Raw genomic sequence first — 18112 nt, forward strand, 5'->3', positions numbered from 1 at the left:
TTATCTTATACTGCGGAGAAATATTAAGTAATAAAACTTGATATCAGTGATCGAAATTACATAAATGTTAGGAAACGTGAAAACGTGGGAGATGAGGTACTGTATACTTTAAAATGAACAACTTGCTTGATAATTCATTTGGGTTGCCTTGTACATTTCTGCACAGGGGGTTCATTCATGATTCTGCCATTAATATATGAGTATGTGAGAGGTACTGCGCCGTTTTTTTATGGAGTTACCCCTGTTAGGTGAAGCGGGGAATGCTGAATATGCATATGTAATTATATACATATATACATACATACATACATACATATATATATATATATATATATATATATATATATATATATATATATATATATATATATATATATATACATATGCAAATTCAGGATTAAGCAGTTTCCCCTAACGGGTAAATCCAGAAGCAATACCTATCAAACACTCATACACTAATGTAAGGATCATGAATGAACCCCCTGTGCAGAAAGCTTCCCAAACCTTGGTTGTTTCATCCACCATCATTAAAGGTTCATCAGTCTTATTAGCACAACGCACAAGTCAACGAAAATGAATTCTCAAGCAAGTTTTCTGAAGCTGTAGATCACTTCATGCCAGGTAACAGCGCCAGAACTACTTCATTTTAAAATATACAGTGCGTCATCTCACACGTTTCCTAATCATTATGTCATTTTGATCACTGATGTCAAGTTTTATTACCTAATATTTCTCCGCAATATAAGAAAAATTCGATTCATTCACGTTATGACCTTGACAGAGAGAGAGAGAGAGAGAGAGAGAGAGAGAGAGAGAGAGAGAGAGAGAGAGAGAGAGAGAGAGAGAGAGAGAGAGAGAGAGAGGTGAAACGCTATCAAGGTACTTTGGAAACCAACTCCTCTAATGCCTACAACTGTACTTTATTTCAGTCTCTACATAAAATCAGAGGTTGTTTTGGAAACACAGAACCTTATTTCATCATTTCCTATTTTTCACTCTTTCCCATTCTTCTCAGAAAGACTAGTTGGTCCGCTGGTTTAGTGGTTAGTGTCATGGCTGCCACTCGGATGTCGCGGGTTCGCGTCTCCCCCGGGGCGATGGAAAATCACTGGCTCTGTATCATGATCAGTTACTGCCGCAGTGTGGGGTCTGTGGTGGGAGGTTGAAACCAACATTCTTTGGAGGTTTGAATTTCAAGTCAATGGCCCCTTTGGTGTGCTGGTTCCATGTGAATAGGTTTCATCTACTGAGATAATATAATAACAATAATTACAATTATACATTTGGTTATTAAAGAAAATTTCCGTTCAGTTTACAACATTCATGTATACTGAGTTAAAAGCTAGAACTGTATTAACCTCAAAAATAAATTTGAGGTTCTTGAGAGTTTGGGTCGGAGCACATGGCCCTCGCCACCGTCTCATCCAAGATAAATTTACATGCAGAAAGCAGGTGTCATATGATCTGGTGACAACTCAGATCGGCAGAAGGTGTCACCTGATCTAGAGACAACTGGCTGACACCTACGCATATACTGGAATTCAACCCCAGACCCAACAACTTAATTAGCTCACTAATCATTTACGCGAAAGGGTGCCGTGGTAACAAACATATCCCTGGAATCAGGACACGCGTAGGTGAGGAAAAGCGAAGGACCTAATTACCAGGAATGGCAACTACCTGGAATTCAGTACGATATCAAGTTGCCGCCTTTGGAACTTACTGCATTAACGAACATTAATAGGCGACGAAGGCATCAAATTCCCCATTGCCACATTGCCTCTCTTGAATTCAACAGCGTGCGAGGGCGAGCGATACTTATAGATCTTGCAATGCCACGGTCTGATATCCAATCCAGCCTAATTACTGGTTTTAATAAGGGGAGACTCGCGGGTTTTACGATGCTAGTTTTAACAAAACACGTTTTTACCATCGTCACCAATATGACACTGGACGAGCATGAGATTAAGCTCCTGCTGCGTAACATTTGGTCCGCTTCTCTTTCTTTCCCTCCTTCCAGACCGAATTTCTTTCCTCTTCTAAGCTATTCCTCCTGGCGTACTCTGCAAGTTCGCATCAAGCGGGGGAAAGTTGCCGGAGCTATTCGATTACTGTGGGAATCCTTTGAAAGGCTCCTGGCTGGCATTAGAGTGAGCAGAGAGAGAGAGAGAGAGAGAGAGAGAGAGAGAGAGAGAGAGAGAGAGAGTAATAAAAGATGAAGAAATGAAATGAGGAAATGGGGAACAGCTGTGCACATGAAAGAACGACATTGAAGAAGGAAGAATATGGCGCTTCGGAGCACAGATATTCGATAATAAGAGTCAAGAAAAAACAGAGCTTAAGAGCGCAGATATCAGATGATGAGAATGACGCGAAGAATGAAAAGGTAACGCGGGAGCATTCCAGAAAATTCCAGGGAAGTGGGAGTGACTCAGACGAAACCCGATAACAGAAAAGAGGCAAAAGAATGAAAAGTGCAAAAGGAAATAAACGATTTTCCTAACAGGAAAAGATGCCTAGCTATTCATGCGATAGGTTTATCGATACGCCGGAAAATTTGGGTAATGTTTCTTAAAAATATGGAAGCTGGCTTCTACTCCATAACAGGGAGTGAAAAAAAAAGATGTCGGAATGAGAAATGCTTCAGTTATCAGACGAAGTGCTAAAGAAGTGAGAACGCAACCTGGCCCCCCTGAATGCACATGGTAAATCGCAGCCCTCTTTGATATCAGAAGTCTGGGTGGATGGCAGGTAAAAGAGAACCAAAGCAAATATAAAATAATTCGATAAAAGGAAATTCTATTAAATGAACTTAAACATTACATGAGATCAACAGTCCATAAGTACAACTCTAAAAAAAAAAAGGCTCCCCTATAGAAAAAAAAGTCTGGGGCAGTGCGCCCAAAATAAACTAATTTCAGCAGTCTACGGCAGACGGCATATTCAGATTGAATTGAATTGAATATAGAATTTAGGCCAAAGGCCAAGCACTGGGACCTATGAGGTCGTTTAGCACTGAAACGGAAATTGACAGTTAAAGGTCTGAAAGGTGTAACAGGAGGGAAACCTCGCAGTTACCTGCGCTATGAGTCAACTGTTAGAGAGGCTGGAAAGTAAGATGGAAGAATGAGAATACGAAAGGAGGCGCAGTAAAACAAACGAAAGGGGTTGCAGCTAGGAGCCGAAGGCACGCCGCAAAGAACCTTAAGTAATGCCTACAGTGCACCGCACTGGAATTACTGTATTATTAAAAATTCAACATTTTCTGAGATCCGCTTACCTGAAGCTGGAAGTATCAAAGGAGGGGATTACAAATCTGATATTCACACTGAGGGAACACACTTGACTTTGCAATCAGAAATGCCTTTGTTTCACTCTGTGCCTCACCAGTCGTGCAAGCACTCATCGAGTTTTACGTCATAAGGTTCGTAACTACTATTGATTTTAGTGGCCATGCACCCAAACTCGAGTCTAAAGCTGGCCAAAGACGTACGCGATTCAATGGAGTAAAAGAGGCTTTACACTACTCTTTTTGCGGCACCCTGCAGGTGGCCTTTACTGCACTGTTTTCTCTTTTACCTCCCATCCGGCTGACCAACTTCTTTAACCTCACCTTCTTTCAATTTTTACCTGTCATCCTAGACTAAATCGTTTGGACTAACCTTCTGAATGTTTAAAAACGTGATCCAATGGTCCTGGTAAACGAATTTAAGTAAATCTGCAACTTCACTGACAAATAAATAAAGTGGTCATGGGAAAATATCTAAGTGTCCCATTCAACTTAAATTCACTTGTTAGAACAGAATATAGAATTTAGGCCACAGGCCAAGCGCTGGGACCTACATATGAGGTCATTCAGCGCTGAAACGGCAACAGAGAGTAAAAGGTTTGAAAGGTGTAACAGGAGGAAAACCTCAAAGCAGTTGCACTATGAATCACTTGTCACGACAGGGTGGAAAGTAAGATGGGAAGAAAGAGAATATGAACAGAGGTACAGCAAAGGGATGAAAGGGGTTGCAGAAGCTAGGGGCCGAAGGGAAGCTGCAAATAACCTTCAAGAAATGCCTACAGTGCGCCGCATGAGGTGCACTGACGGCGCTAACCCACTACGGGGTCCATTCACTTGTTGCTGCTGACATGTTTGCTAGCTACTGAGCCTCGGCAGAGAGTGTGTTGGAAAATTAGAGAAAATGGTCAAAGTACTAGTGACGTGCACCAGGGCTCATCTTTTTATAAGTAACATTTTTCCAGTACAGAGACATTCAAAATCCAAGTGCTGGCATATGAATGAACTCCTTTCGACTTAACGACAGATGAAATGCAAATCTAATATTTATACACAACAATCTGCCAATTGTAGCACCGATCACAGCTCAGTTTGCTTGAAGCTACATTCTGCACGACCCAATGGCAAAATTTGTTTTACAGAGGACACCTGTCCAGTAAGCATACTGATATTTCTGATGTGAAGAACCCGGAAAATTATCAAGAGAACACACACAAAAAAAGTATTTTTTAACAAAAGATCTGGATGTTAATGTGCTAAAGACAGATGCTATATTTAGGGAATCACTCCATTTTGCTGAGCTGAGTGGCTTAGGCTGTCAGCTGGGAAAACGCTGACCTATTTCAAGATAGAGTAGTACGCTTAACTCATTCCACGCAGATAGCAGACTTAGACACTGAGTGAGCTTCGTGTTTGCCATAAAATTTTCCGAGGACTGCCAAGGATTGTGCAAATCAGTTCTTGGATGTTTTACTGACTAATATTGAAACCGATGCTGACAATCATAACATTAGGGGAATTTGGAATGACCTAGCAACACCCGAACCAGCGCTTCCTTGATGGGCTGTTATCTTCTCGCCTCACCCCCAGTTTTTCAAAGTTCTTCATAAGACGACTACCCTCTCTCTCGCTTTACATTTTAACATTAACACTGCTGAGGAACACGGTTCAGGTGTTCGAAAGTCTTTGCTTGTTTATTTTACACAGTAATATATTTACTATATATATACTAGAGAACAACCTGGTTCTTGAGAAAGAAAAGCAAATGGCTTTTGGTTTCACCACTTGACAGATTTCCAATCTTACGCTTGACCAATGCGTCGTCAACATGATCAATTTCACATTTCAAAGTTGGTTTTGTTCAGAAGTAAAACTTGTCTAATTTGAAAATGGCAGTAACATTTCACTGCATGGGTAAAAAGCCTAAAAAATACATATAATACATTATTATTATTATTATTATTATTATTATTATTATTATTATTATTATTATTATTATTATTTTAGTAGATGAAACCTATTCACATGGAATAAGCACACCAAAGGGGCCATCGACTTGAAATTCAAGCTTCCAAAGAATGTTGGTTTCAAACTCCCACCGCAGACCCCACACTGCAGCAGTAACGGATCATGATACAGAGCCAGTGATTTTTCATCGCCCTTGGGGCATGCCACGACACTAACCACTATACCAGCGGACTATCCCATGGAAACGATGGAGTGCCCACTAAAGATTGAAGGTTTAAGAAGCGGAATCACTTTTGAAGTTTTATAAGGTGATTCATTGCCGTTACACAGAAGAAGCGGTGCTTCAGAATCTTAAGACTGTACACTTGTATAATTCTTAAAAAACAGACTCTGATGAAATGCTTTCCTCAGTTACAGAGGTACCTCCCTGCTCAACGTAGCAGAGAAAACCTTCGCTAAACACGTCCCTAGACTAATTGTGATTTTTTTCCCATGCATATCCTACTGAAAACACAGTTTTCTCTGCACACCGAAAACAATAAAAATGTCAGTTTATTCCAGTAAAATTTTGCACTTACAGGCCGTGCCAGCAGCTGTCATCTGTGCTGAGGAAACACAATGGGATTCAGGAATCAAATACAAGGGGAGAGGAATAAGGGAGCTTTCCATGAAAATAATTTATGAAGAATGACTAAAACCCTCAAATAGATATCAACTGTCCATGAAGGTAATTTCTCCAATAATGAGAGAAGATATAACGGAATCCTCTATATCTTTTCCTACCTTACCCAGAGTGGGTAACAAGACATTAGTTAAAAGGTAAAAGTGTAAGACAAACCTGCTTCATGAGACTGATAAAATTACAAGAATATAACTTCCCCACACTGATTACCTTAGCATGAAAATTAGACAGAATCTCAAGCATTAATCCAAGAACCAGCTCATTGTTCGTAATATCAGTACGTTCAAGACATTCATAGCTGTCTGGTCCAAACGTTTTTGGATGGCTGACGAACCATATCCCAATTACGATACCTTTTCATATTCACCACACTAGACAACGAACATGGAACATGGAAATATCAATATTGGTGAAAAACTCCACAGTGCTGTAAATGTAATTATATATTAGAAATATATATATTTATATAGGTATATATATATACACAAACGTTTGTATATATATTTCTAATAAATATTTACATTCACAATAATTTAGTGACTCATGCTATTATGAATTTTTATGAATATCAATTGTTAAGGCTGCAAATTTGTGAGAGAGAGAGAGAGAGAGAGAGAGAGAGAGAGAGAGAGAGAGAGAGAGAGAGAGAGAGAGAGAGAGAGAGAGGACCCTATTTAACTCCCAAATTTAGCTTCTCTTGCAACAAGCATTGTCAATTTGCCTCTCGTTAAATTGAATATTGATCACGAGCCGTTATAAGCTAATTATCTAGGTAATAGGCTTTTTCAGCCTCCGTGCGCCGGCTTAACTATCCTGTTAACCTAAACAAAGTCGAACTTTTATCGGCAACAAAGTAACCCAAAAGCGGCTAACTTAAAATGGCAATCTTCCATCACAACCAGGAGTTTTGGCATCCTCAAACTTTACGTCGTGCCTGAGGATGTTTAAGGCACCCATTGTTTTACACGCGCGCGTACACACACACACACACACACACACACACACACACACACACACGTATATAAATATAATACATATGATGTATATGAGATATCTTATATTCACACATACATCAGAGGTCATTTGCGTCAAAAAGTAAATATCATTTACTTTTGGCACAAATGACCTCTGATGTCGTAAGCCAGTTTGACATAAAGCCAATGCATGTCAGTAATCGAATTTCAACAGATCAATCAATCCTCCAGTATGAACTTACTGAAGGGTTTCACAGAAAGCCAGATGCGTTTCTGCCGGGCACACTGTCATTTGTGGAATAACCAAAATGTAATAATTTTGCACTGTTAGGACACAACATACTTTTTATACATTCTAAATGGCATTATCCAAGCATGTGGCATGATTAGGTCACCTGGAATATACTGGAATGCCACCTCGTATACTAATTAAGCTCGTTTTGGAGAATATAGAAAGAACATGACTAAGGTACCAAAGAAAGGTGGCATGACTAACTACGGTAACTACAGAGGGACTGTACTTGTGTTGGCTGTAATGCCCAGGACATGTCCCTCCCGCAACTCCACAGAGAACACTACGTGAAAGTGTCAACTGGGTTCCTGTGGATACCAGAATAGTTGGAAGGCACATTACCTGCCTCGATAAGAACTATGATAAAAGTGACTGTTGACGAATGGAGATTTGTCATGACAAGGCACAAGAACGACATGTGTGGTGGAATTTAAAAGCCCCCTTAGCAAGAACAAGCATTTACAAAATCATCAGCATCTAATCCATGGAATGGTATCAGTACATTCTTAGTCACTGATGCGGTATGTTATATACTCACGATCTATATATGGGGCCTTGAAGACTGAGTTATCTCCGAATTTAATGGAACGTGATAGCTAAGAATATAAGCGAATTTTGAATTAGCAGCTCTACCGATAATCTTCTCGTTATATATAATTCTTCTGAATTACTATTAGGGTAGCACGGCACACCTAACGTCCCAAAATCATCATCCTTTAAGCTCTGGCGTAGTTAATCATCCCACAGCACATCTAAGAGCCCTTTCAGATACCAAGCTGCTGGTCTCTACTAGAGGTCGTGCAGTGCCAGACCCAGGTATGAGGAGGAAAGTTAGGACTAAATTAAAAAAAGGGGAGAGGACTGAAGAAGGGACTTTTACGTTCAGACATGCGAGAACGATCTGTGCTTTCGTCTTCAAGCGCTTGCTCATAAGTGAGTGAAAGAAAAACGAAACAGTTATTAAATCTGCCTGAGTCCGTGAACCCGGCACAAAGACTTTTTGTTGCATAATAAATGCGGGAGACGAAGTGAGTTGAAAACAACACCCGTCCATCCACCCGCATAAACACACACACACACACATACACTTACACTAACACAAACAATGTTTGTGTGTGTTTAACTTTACTAGACACAGTGACCTCAGTTTCCTCACACTTTCTGAATATGCTTATCACCACAAAGCCTGGAAATCCCTGATGAAAACTACAAGAAACCTAATTATGTTACGATGACGAGGATAGGTCTATTCCACTCTGGCAAAACGTATTTGAATTAAACAGATTATGTATATATGTCTGGGTAGAAAAAGATTTGAATATATACATACATGTATATATATAATGTATATATACACACGTATATATGTACACAATCCTAAAGAAACTAAGCATAAGCAACGTACAGTAACCCTAAGGAACACATCTGTACAGAGACAGTCTTGTAACACAAGTAAACAAAAGAAAAGAAATAAAAAAAGAAAGGTGAAAGAAAATAAGTTCCCCTCGCTCTTCCAAACCCTGAAAAAAAAATCTATTTAGAAAAAGGTTTGTATGTCAGAAAAAGTCATAATGTTACTGACAAACATTCTCGTGTAAACGTATCTTCGAAAGAGTAAAGATGAGTTCTGATTTTGGCATCGAGACGGCTCCTGTCGGAACCACCTGATTCGCAGAGGTTCTTTTCGGTGCTACCTTCAATATGAGAGATGTCGTATTCAAACCTCATCAAAGGCTACCGATTCTGGAAGGCTTGTCAAAACCACAACATCGAACCCAATCAAATGATCTTGATTCTGTCTACAGGTGAGTTGTTCTAACAGCTACCCTTTCCAGACTAGCGTTACGTATACCTATCTTCATCAATGCGTAAGCGTGAAATGACAAATCTTAAAAGTAATTTGTATTTTGCCTATATAAACGGAAACCTTTCATATATGGAGTCCTCCAGTTGCGCATGCGCTGGACGGCCTTAAACTGACTCGGGGAAAACGAAAGCATAAGGCAGGAGGTCTAGGGCATCATGCCCACCTACTTTAGTCACAACTAACAAGTCTGTAATTACGTCAGGCGACTAAAATACGTACCCATGGCAATTTCTATGCATTGAGCTTGAAAAGAAGGCCTTGACTTCCTCAAACCTGAATGGTATGCCCCACCTAGAAGCCCCGAGGCGCCTGGTTAAACGAACCTCCAAGTTTTTGTGCCCAAAAGATTTGATTCGAATTTTGACTAAAGAGCGTAAGTGCTTCTTATACTGCACGAAGCCACCTTGTGGAAACACACTGTGCAATGTTTAATTAGCTAGTACATTAGTGGAGGTTATTATACCTAATATGGCTAGGCACAGATATTTCAATACTGTGTGTCTTGTAGTTCCTGGCTGATCCGTAAGTTATCATTCTGATACAAAGGCTCTCCAGGGATTATACATAAGAGTTCATAAAGATTTCCAGCAAGATAGCTGGAAAGAATATGGTGAGCTGATCTGGGCTTAATAGCTGCCGTATAGATCGAGCTCTTAACTTTACTAAAAGAAATGGCATGGGATGGAGCTCTAAGTTATGTGTTAATTTACACACAAATAACAATTTTAATATGCATACTTTCTCAGTCATCACACTCAAATGGTTATAGGGTAAAGGACATAAATACCTGTTTACTTTGAACCACCTGACGAAAAGCGCAAATCAGATACCAAGGGAGAATTTACATCAGTTAAGGTTGCATTTCCTTTGCCTACTGTACCTTATATTGTTTCTTTATCAAATGCAATCTAATCCTATATTGGACAAACCTTCTGTTGTACACAATAATGATTAACTGTTTACTGAAATAAAATGGTAATTGCAAATACTTCCAAAGCTTTAGATTTTTTGCTTCAAGGTTCCATTGTCTTTATTTTGGCGGTTCCAGAGATATACCGTGCAATTTGTACGTCTATAAATAACCATACTTGTGAATATGCAACCGTGTTATCGTCTTATACATACTTATCTACGACAACTTAATCAGTGTGTACGAATCTAATAAAAAGTAATTAGGTCATCTTTGTCATGATAAAAGCAAATAGGAATTTCACGAAATCCCGAGGGAATTTGTGAAATGAGCAACTCGCTTAGGAAAATTTTGATCCCCGAGGGCTAGTACTAAACACGGCGGAACAGTGATTCATCTACACCGTTTCGCCGTGTTTAGTACTAGCTCCTTGGGGATCAACCGCACTTACGGACATTTGATCCCCCAGGGGTTAGTACTAAACACGGCGAAATACATTTAACCCCCCAGGGGCTAGTACTAAACGCGGCATAACAGTGCAGACGAGTCACTGTTTCGCCGCGTTTAGTACCAGCCCTGATTTCACATATTCCTGTAACATACTTACATACATACATACATACACACACATATATATATATATATATATATATATATATATATATATATATATATATATATATATATATATATATCACTGGGCTTCAAATAAGGCAAACTCCCAAATTCTGATTGACCTCCACTCACCATTTGAGAAGCATGTTGGACCACTCACAGAAGACAATAGACCACATGAATCGGGTGCCGAGACCAGCGTGCAAGGCGATGACGATGGGGAAGTAGAAGGTGAAGGCCAGGCCCGGGTCGCCCAGGTTGGAGACGCTGATGAAGAAAGGACCTCGGCCGGGCAGTCTGCGGAATATGGCGATCATAAGAATAATGTCGTTGGCGGTAGTATTAACACTTAAGATTATATACTGCCAGAGATACAACACAAATAAATAAAAATTCTTTGAATTGAATTGAATTGAATATAGAATTTAGGACTGAGGCCAAGCACTGGGACCTATGAGGTTATTCAGCGCTGAAACGGAAATTGACAGTAAAAGGTCTGAAAGGTGCACTATGAATCAATTGTAAGGAGAAGGCGGAAAGTAAGATGGAAGACAGAGAATATGAAAGGAGGTACGGTAAAAGGAACGAAAGAGGTTGCAGCTAGGAGCCGAGGGCACGCTTTAAGGAACCTTAAGCACTGACGGCACTACGGGATATAAATTCTTTGATAAGTAATGACACACGGCCGCCACTTTGCATAACGGAGTCAAAAACATCAGGAGTTATGAAAATATCACGCAGTGGAAAACGCTTTCATTAAGGGTGCTGAAATATATGCCCGGCTGTGACCTTATTCGAGTCGTCGAAGACCCTTAACCTCTTTGTTAGTTAGCACGATATCTCAAAAACGGCTGAACAAAATTTGATGAAAACTGGCACGGGGAAAATAACTAGACTTCTGGCAAAGCTTCGGTAACTGACCAGATTTCTCGCCAAATTTCAGCATCTCGAGAAGGCAAGTCAATGTACATGTCTCCTAAGTTTCCTCAGATTCAGTTCGACAATTCTTCAGGTACACTGTAAACAAACTTTACGAACAAACGGGAGAAAAGTCTCTTTCGAACTTCGTTAGTCGAGGGGGGGGGGGCGGGGTACTAATATTCAAAAGGTTTCTTGCATTTACCCAAACTCCCCGAAGGCTGCCCTATTAAATAATTAAAATAGAACAGAGTTTTTTTTTTTCGAATTGCAAGAAATCTTATTAAATTTTAAGGCAATCTTTCGAGAAGCAAGCGTTTGTGGTGTTGTGTCAAAAACCTTCTGAGATGATCACATGAACCGACAACAACATTAGGGTCTACGATTACTGATAAAACCGTGATAACACTGCTAAAAAAAGATAACTGATGATAACAATAAACAAGTAAAAAATGCACCGAAGTTTCTTCGGCGCAACCGAGTTTTCTGTACAGCGTATAATCAAGGCCACCGAAAATAGATCTATCTTTCGGTGGTTTTGGTATAATGCTGTATGAGCCGCGACCCGTGAAACTTTCAGCCACGGCCTGGTGATGGCCTGTCCTATAGCGTTGCCAGACGCACGATCATGACTAGCTTTCACCTTAAATAACATAAAAACTACTGAGGTTACAGGGCTGCAATTTGGTATGTTTGATGATTGGAGGGTGGATGATCAACATACCAATTTGGAGCCCTCTTGCCTCAGTAGTCTGTAAGATCTGAGGGCGGACAGACAGACAAAGCCGGCGCAATAGTTTTCTTTTACAGAAAACTAAAAAACTGAAGACATGACACAGAGGCATGAGAAGAAGTGAACATAATGAAGCACAGAGCCTATCCCTGACTGCAGACGAAACCAAAATGATTTATGAAAATACTGCTTAATCGCAACAAGAATTCTTCGATATAATAACAAAACCGTTAAATTATATAATTTTGAATAAAACTGAAGAAGATTTTGTCTAAAACCTTAACCAGGATATTGTAAAAGGCGCTCAAACTAAGAGACCAAGATGCAGTATATACGGAATCTCTCTGAAAGTAAATACATAAAGGAAAACTAACGAAGGAAGATTTTATCAACAGAGAGAGAGAGAGAGAGAGAGAGAGAGAGAGAGAGAGAGAGAGAGAGAGAGAGAGAGAGAGAGAGAGAGAGAGAGAGAGACAGCCGCACAGGAAGAAGACGTCTCCAGAAAACAGATCCCGTACAAAGTCAGGTCTGGGGAAGTGGATAAATAGAAAACAAAATTTAAAAATAGCGGGTAACGCTTTCTCGTCTGATGTTACTTAAGTTATTAGCGTTTCATAAAAGTAAAAAATATTGGTATTCATATACATATTTTAAGAGGGATAGTCGATGCTTGTACTTGATTTTCCTCGACGCAGAAGGACAGTTCAGAATATACAAGTCACTCAGTATGATGCAGGGAGGCCTAATATATATAAAATCAGCTAATATTAAGAAAGGAAACTTGGAATTTATACGCCAGATATTGTCCTTCAGGCCACCCTAAAATATGAAAGGCTACCGCCGTCTCTTAGAGCAGGAAGCTTTCAGTCTGATAACCAAGCAAGCTCTCAGAGGAATGACACAAGCCTCGTCGACTCTCGTTTACCTCGTTCCCCTTCCCCCAATAATTAGTAATTAGTCAATTCCAACGTTATACCGAACTGGCAGGTAATGCAAAGTTCAGCTGAACCCAAGAGTTTACGAAGCCGCGAACACCGAAGCGTATCAGAATCCTCTTAGCCGAGATTATTAATCTCATTAACAAAGGGTTGTCCTGTAATGCAAACAAGGAAGGAGGTTGAGATAATTAGAAGATTCATAATTTATGAATGAGGGTATTTCGGCCAGAGAATGATGGCATCCCTCGCTGAGGTGATCAAGTGATAACAGTAACAATAATGGCGGTAATGATGATGACACAAAGTTACTGCAGCAGTCTATAATAATAAAATCTGAGTGGATCTTTCTTGTTTGTCCGCCCCGGGTGAGGGCGGGGTAGGTAGGTGGTCGGGAGGGTAGGGGAGACATGGCACATCAACCTTCCTCCTGCAAACCTGTTTGTCCGCCCCGGGTGGGAGCAGGGTAGGTAGGTGGTCGGGAGGGTAGGGGAGACATGACAAATCCACCTTCCGCCTGCAAACCTGTTTGTCCGCCCTGGGTGGGGCAGGGTAGGTAGGGGATCAGGAGGGTAGGGAAGACATAACACATCCACCTTCTCCTGCAAACCTGTTTGTCCGCCCCAGGTGGGGGGGTAGGTAGGGAGACGGGAACATAACACACCCACCTTCCGCCTGCAAACCTGTTTGTCCGCTGTGGGTGGGGCACTCCAGGTAGGGGATCGGGAGGGTAGGGGAGACATGACGGGCAGCACCAGGTTCTAGCACATAAATGTGGTAGATTCACCCCTTCGGAAGTTCTATAACGCCATCAAGCTCAGCACGAAAAATAGTTTTTCACTGAAGTACCACCACTATTACTGTACACACCAACTCCAAATTTGATTACCCAGTGGAGCAGAACTATTCTAATAACCTTGCAGGATACGGTCGACATAAATGTGGTAGATTCACCCCTCCGGAAGTTCTATAACACTGTTATATCTGTTACAGCACGAACACATAGTTTGGACAAGTTCACAAGATAGTCCACACCATTTAACTTTCGCCGCTCCAATGGTTACACAAGCAAAGTAAACTTCGAATATTACCCGGAAACTGAAATACCCTGACGGCGATGGGATATAGAACAAGTTCTCCACGGCTAAATGCTAATGAATAACTATTATAACCTTGCTGGGTTGTTAACTGAAAAATTTCTTTACGGTTATATTGCCAGTGACCAACGGTCCTAAAATATATGTATTTTAGGTAATTAAAATGAACAAAGATTTTAAACGTGAGTTCCATTTTTAGTTTTCTGTAAAAGAAGACTATTGTGCAGGTTTTGTCTGTCTGTCCGCACTTTTTCTGTTCGCCCTCAGATCTTAAAAACTGCTGAGGTTAGAGGGCTGCAAATTGGTATGTTGACCATCCACCCTCCAATCATCAAACGTACCAAATTGCAGCCCTCTAGCCTCAGTAGTTTTGATTTATTTAAGGATGAAGTTAGCCATCATCGTGGTTCTGGCAACGATATAGGATAGGCCACCACCAGGCCGTGATTAAAGTTTCATGGGCCGCTGCTCATACAGCGTTATACCGAGACCACCGAAAGATAGATCTATCTTCGAAGGCCTTGATTATGAGCTGTAGCGGCTGTACAGAAAACCCTATTGCGCCGAAGAAACTTCGGCGCATTTTTTTACTTGTTCCAGTTATTAACCAACGGTTTTTCTTTCCAGTGGACTGAGATTATCCTTCAAAAAAATCTAACAGAGCCTGATATTCTTTAGCATTATCAAACTGAAACTGGACGTACTGGTCAAACTCCAGGAAATTCTGTCTGTAATTTGATTGCCATGATATTACCATCGTCAACGCTACAGCTCCTGAAATGGTGACCTCGAAGAAAGATTCAGGATGTTTACTTTGCTAAGAAATTTTCTTTTAAATTTACTCTGGGCGCATTTATGAATATAAGTGTTTAACTTATTGATGTTACTCGGGTAATTTTACACGGACAAGTGATTTATTATGCTTAGAAGCCACTGTTGATGGGCGACGTGAGAATCACAGGGGTTGAGTGGCACGTCAAGGGGATTCGTGGAGAAAATCCGAGTTTATTAAAAGGAGACTCATGAAAGTCAAAAGCAATAAAAACTCTTTCTAAAGACCCACAACAAGTAACAAGTAAAAAATGCACCGAAGTTTCTTCGGTGTAATCGAGTTTTCTGTACAGCGTATAATGCTGTATGAAACTCTCAGCCACGGTCGTGGTGGCCTGTGTTGCTGCGGTGACAAAAGCACGATTATGGCTAACTTTAACCTTAAATGAAATCAAAACTACTGAGGCTAGAGGGCTGCAATTGGGTATGTTTGATGATTGGAGGGTGGATGGTCAACATACCAATTTGCAGCCCTCTAGCCCTGGTAGTTTTTAAGATCTGAGGGCGGACAGAAAAAGTGCGGACGGACAGACAAAGCCGGCACAATAGTTTTCTTTTACAGAAAACTAAAGTATGAAGAGAACACTAAATATGGATAACGAACAAATGCTAAATAAAATAAATAAAGGTCGGTCATTGCATTACGAAAAATAATACTAATAAAAAAAGACAAGAAACTACCGCGCTGGCCACTCCAAGAACGACTAAGAACGAAGAAACTCGGCCCGATGTTTGTCTTGAGCGGAATGTGTACACGTGAAGAAACGGCGCTTGGAGGAGCGAGGTCCCGAAAATGCTGAGGATCAGGAGAGATTCCTTCAGACCGCCCTCCTTCCTTAGCAGGAAACTTCAACCCAATCAATCTCCCTCGGCTGAGACGTCTCCTACCTCTCACGAGCTATCTTTGATGAGGGAAGGAAATGACTCGCTCTCAACGAAGTCTCGGGCTGAAAGGCGCGGAAATGCTTTCCCCAAGATTCGCCTGATTACATGAGGGGGCCTCGATGCAATACTCGTAACCTCTCTTATACTTGGAATGGCATTATCTCTCGCTCAGCTTGCATGATCACACACACACACACACACACACACAGTGGTTGTCTTGTTTAGTTTTCTGTAAAAGAATACTATCCGTCCGCACTTTTTCTGTCCTCCCTCAGATCTTAAAAACTACTGAGGTTAGAGGGCTGCAAATTGGTATGTTGATCATCCATTCTCCAATCATCAGACACACCAAATTGCAACCCTCTAGCCTCCATAGTTTTTATTTTATTTAAGGTTAAAGTCAGCCATGGTCGCGCGTCTGGCACAGGTATATGTGCCAACAACACAGGCCACCACCGGGCCTGAAAGTTTCATGGGCCGCGGCTGAGACTTTCATGGGCCGTGGGTGAGAGTTTCATACAGCATTATACGCTGTACAGAAAACTCGGTTGCGCCAAAGAAACTTCGGCGCATTTTTTACTTTTTACGCTTTTTCCCCATAACAGCGGGTGGCTGAAACATTCATACTTACAACTGATGAATCATGGATGAACCCCAGTGCAGGAAACTCCTATATCATGACCGTTTCCAACACCCATATAGCAGGCTCATCACACTTCCCGCCATCTTGCACGTTCTCTCGATTCCTGAATAACGAGGCCCTTCCTTTCGAATACCTTTCATACAAACTATCCAGCGCTTTCTCTGTCTCCCTTTCTTTCCCCATCACAATACTTCCAAGCTGTCAAATTTGTTCACCAACCGATCCTCCATTCTCTCCATATAACCGAACCATCTCAAAACACTCTGATCCATCCTTTAAACTAAACTGACCTTTTTTTATTATTTCTACTTATCTTCCATTTTTTCACTCCTTTGCATTCTTCTCACGCTACCTATCCTACGAAATCAGTTTATCTCTTCATCTTCAGATTGCAATGTTTTTCTTTTCTTTGTAGTCAACGTCAAGGGTTCATTCCCTAAATGAAAGTTGGGTCACAGTTTCCCTCATACAGTCCAACCGTGGCTTATATAAGCACTCAAAAATTTCGCCAGGCCTTCTGCACACATCCTGATACCTATATACGTCATACATACAGAGAAAAATACACACACGCACTCCAAGAGAAACATTCCACTGCGCCAGTCGACCCACGAATCAACACTGACCACTTAGGCTAACCACTATCTATGTTATCGTAAATGATCTTGTATATAAACATAACACACGCACAAAAAGAAAAGTTACAATGAAAAACATCAAATCTGCACGCCAGGCAAATAGTTCAGACGCCATTCCTATGTAAGACTTTATAAGAATCGAAGCCTGACAGAATCTTAATAATTTTTCTACGTGTTATACTCGCAAACGCCCGACATTCTACTGCAGAAGAGTAAGACAAAGATTTAAATAAACAGGTAAAAAATCGGCGCAATCGCGTTTTCTGTACAGCTGCTACAGCGTATAATCAAGGCCACCGAAAATAGATCTATCTTTCGGTGGTCTCGGGGTAATGCTGTATGAGCCGCTGCCTATGAAACTTTAACCACGGCCCGGTGGTGTCCTATCCTATATCGCTGCCAGAAGCACGATTATGGCTAACGTTAACCTTAAATAAAATAAAACCTACATACGCTAGAGGGCTGCAATTTAGTATGTATGATGACTGGAGGGTGGATGATCAACATACCAATTTGCAGTCGTCTAGCCTCAGTAGTTTTTGAGATCTGAGGGCGGACAGAATAAGTGCGGACAGAATACAGTGTGGACAGAAAAAGTGCAGAAAGAAAAAAAGTGCAAACAGAAAAATGCGGACAGAAAAGAGTGCGGAGAGAAAAAGTGCGGACAAAATAAAGTGTGGACGGACAGACAAAGCCGGCACAACAGTTTTTTTTTACAGAAAACTAACAAAAACGAACGAAAAGAAACCAGAAGGAAGAACGCATTTGAGGTTAACCTTCAGAATCATTACCATGGATCTAACGACCCGGAAAACGACATCGGCAGACCTCCCTTTCG

At 40.9% G+C, this 18112-nt stretch overlaps 1 protein-coding gene across 4 annotated transcripts in view; it reads right to left on the minus strand.

The window, feature by feature from the left end:
* Nucleotides 1-18112, minus strand: part of LOC136855657 (glucose-6-phosphatase 2-like) — a 774122-nt gene that overhangs the window by 40052 nt on the left and 715958 nt on the right. For all 4 annotated transcript variants that reach the window (XM_067132868.1, XM_067132866.1, XM_067132867.1 and 1 more), the window contains one exon: nucleotides 10727-10891. In XM_067132868.1, the coding sequence (XP_066988969.1) occupies nucleotides 10727-10891 (165 nt within the window). The remainder of the gene's footprint in view (nucleotides 1-10726; nucleotides 10892-18112) is intronic.

Source organism: Macrobrachium rosenbergii, chromosome 32 (genome assembly GCF_040412425.1).
Source record: "Macrobrachium rosenbergii isolate ZJJX-2024 chromosome 32, ASM4041242v1, whole genome shotgun sequence".
NCBI lineage: Eukaryota > Metazoa > Arthropoda > Malacostraca > Decapoda > Palaemonidae > Macrobrachium > Macrobrachium rosenbergii.